The 2,500-nt window shown below is 34.0% G+C and overlaps 1 protein-coding gene across 1 annotated transcript in view; it reads right to left on the bottom strand.

The window, feature by feature from the left end:
• The window catches only part of nau (nautilus), a 167,754-nt gene that overhangs the window by 941 nt on the left and 164,313 nt on the right, over positions 1-2,500 (bottom strand). Inside the window, 1 exon segment of the mRNA XM_068386802.1 lies at positions 1-1,484. This exon segment is cut by the window's left edge and continues 941 nt beyond it. Within this exon segment, the coding sequence (XP_068242903.1) occupies positions 1,324-1,484 (161 nt within the window). The 3' untranslated portion in view covers positions 1-1,323.

Here is a 2,500-nt window from a genome sequence, read left to right as displayed (position 1 = left end):
GGAATTTTCACATCTTGATGATTTAAACGATATCTTTTCAGAGGTCATCATTTTTAATAAAACAAAGGAATTGAATATCAACACGTTTTTAAGCAATAGTCAAATTAACTTATTTAATTAGAAAGGTAATTTAATTCTATAATCCAAGTCTCCCTGATACTTAAAAATAAATTCGCAAATAATTGTCCAAGCTATCAAAAGAATATTTTAATGACAAATAGTACAAAGATTAAAATAGAAGCAATAATCCAAATTGGGCACGATAACAAATGTTCCCCTCATTCTTTTTTTATTTTCTAGAAATCCATACAAAATATACATATATTCTTTATATATACTGCATTTGCACTTACAATTAACAGATTTCATAAGCGCCTCTATATAGTCATCATAGGGTAGGAAGCGACAGCATGAAATAAACACTGGCGGCTAAATGTTGCTTGAAAGGCTCATAAAACTGGAAGTCATTTTGGAATTTCATCTGGAAGCCATTTTGAAATTTCATCTGGAAGTCATTTTGAAATTTCCTCTGGAAGCCATTTTGAAATTTCATCTGGAAACCATTTTGGTACTCCATCAGAAAGCCATTTTGAAATTTCATCTGGGAGCCATCCAGACGGCATTTTGAATTTTCATTCAGACGCCATTTTGAACTTTCCTCTAGAACGACGCACAGCATTTTGCGACCTTGTTTGACACTTCCATCACGAATAGACCAATTTCATTACTTTTTGGTTTACACAGTCATTCAACGAATAAGAATACAGCTTGAACATAAATCTGGAGACAGAGGCTTCTTTGCTCGTTTTGTGTATGTTTTTTTAGCATCTCAAGATTTTAGCCACATTCACAACCTTTCAATTACAGAGAATTACAGTTGCAAGTCTTCAAGTCACTCGAAAGGCCTCGATATGGTTGAAGTCACTAAAACACATTGCATTTCAATAAGTATCGATTGCCGTCGCTGTCCAAACCTGGAATTATCTGGATGGTCAAGGTTCTTCTCACACAGCAAGCAATTAACTTGTATGATATAAGTTTCACAGAATATTTTCGTCTGATTTAAGAAAATGTTTCGTCGAACGACATCTCGCCGCCGTTTTTAATCGAAGTGTCAGAAGACCTTTCAAAAAAGAAGAAGAGCAGATTTTCTTCTGGTCCCATACGAGCTCAAGATGCAAGAGGTCCACATTCAGAAATCACCGATTTTGGTTGCAAATAATATAAACAAAAGAATAACAATAGAGGTAATAATCATGAAAAAAAGCATTTTAGTTTATTAAGAATCTCTGAACGATACAAAGGTTACGCGAAAAAAAGCTACTAGATATGTGTCTTCTGTGAAGGAGGCTGCGATAAATGATCTTTGTCGGATACCGAGTTGAGGATGCCGGTGGTGGAAGGACTGATGGATTCGACGATGAGAGAGAGGCAGTCCAGCGACGAAGTGGAGGCTGGGTTCCCCGATCCTTGCTGTTCGTGGCCTGTAGAAGGAGGACACGTTATTAGAAAAACAGGACTGACTGCAACAACAGTAAAAATAAACATGGAAATACGTGTATAATGGAAACAAAATTCTAATATAATTTCAGGATTAAACTTTGGTTTCTCAAGACAGAGTAAGGACGCTACCAACATATCCAACTGATGCAATAAATTGTTTTTTTTTTTTTTTGCGGAGAGAAAAGGTGGGGAAAAATAAAAATGACAGCTAGCTAGCTAACCATACTGGCATAGTTAAAAAAGATAAGTATTATGTAAAAGAGTAATGTACAGTGTGGCTTGACCATATCATTATTTATATAAAGGTACATTTTTCTTACTATGGTTTTAAAGTTCGCACAGTGCAATAATTTTTTATTGTTCTTTTGAAATCTATGCAACTGCTCAGTACCTTCCCAAATGAGCGTCAGGTATGGTACAAGTACTTACTCTACAACTTCCTTTATGGTTTCTGTAAATGGGTTGGTAGCAGCTGTCTGTCAACTCAATCTCTTGAGAGAACAGGGCTCATCTTGTTGCGAATTAAAAATCTATGTAATGATAATTCACTTGATATGTACTAATTGGATTCAAAATATATTGTATAAGTTTATATAAGAAAGGAAATATACAGAAACGTACGTATGTTAAAAAGGAGAGTGAGGCTACAAAAGTTCGGTCTTAAATACCGGACATTGCTGTAACAAGTAACAAAATATGTATCCTCAGCAGACACTGGCACCACGCTTACTATTATTATTATTATTATTATTATTATTATTATTATTATTATTATTATTATTATTATTATTATTATTATTATTATTAATTGCTAAGCTACAACCTCGGTTAGAAAAGCAGGATACTTTAAGTCCAAGGGCTTCAACAGGGAAATAGCCCAGTGAGCAAAGGAAATGATTAAACTACAAGAGAAGTAAGCAACAATGAAAATACAATATTTCAAGAACAGTAACAACATTAAAATAAACATTTCATATATGAACTACAAAAAAAGGGG

The sequence above is a fragment of the Palaemon carinicauda genome, chromosome 14, assembly GCF_036898095.1.
Source record: "Palaemon carinicauda isolate YSFRI2023 chromosome 14, ASM3689809v2, whole genome shotgun sequence".
Lineage (NCBI taxonomy): Eukaryota > Metazoa > Arthropoda > Malacostraca > Decapoda > Palaemonidae > Palaemon > Palaemon carinicauda.
This window is presented reverse-complemented; position numbering and strand designations above follow the sequence as displayed.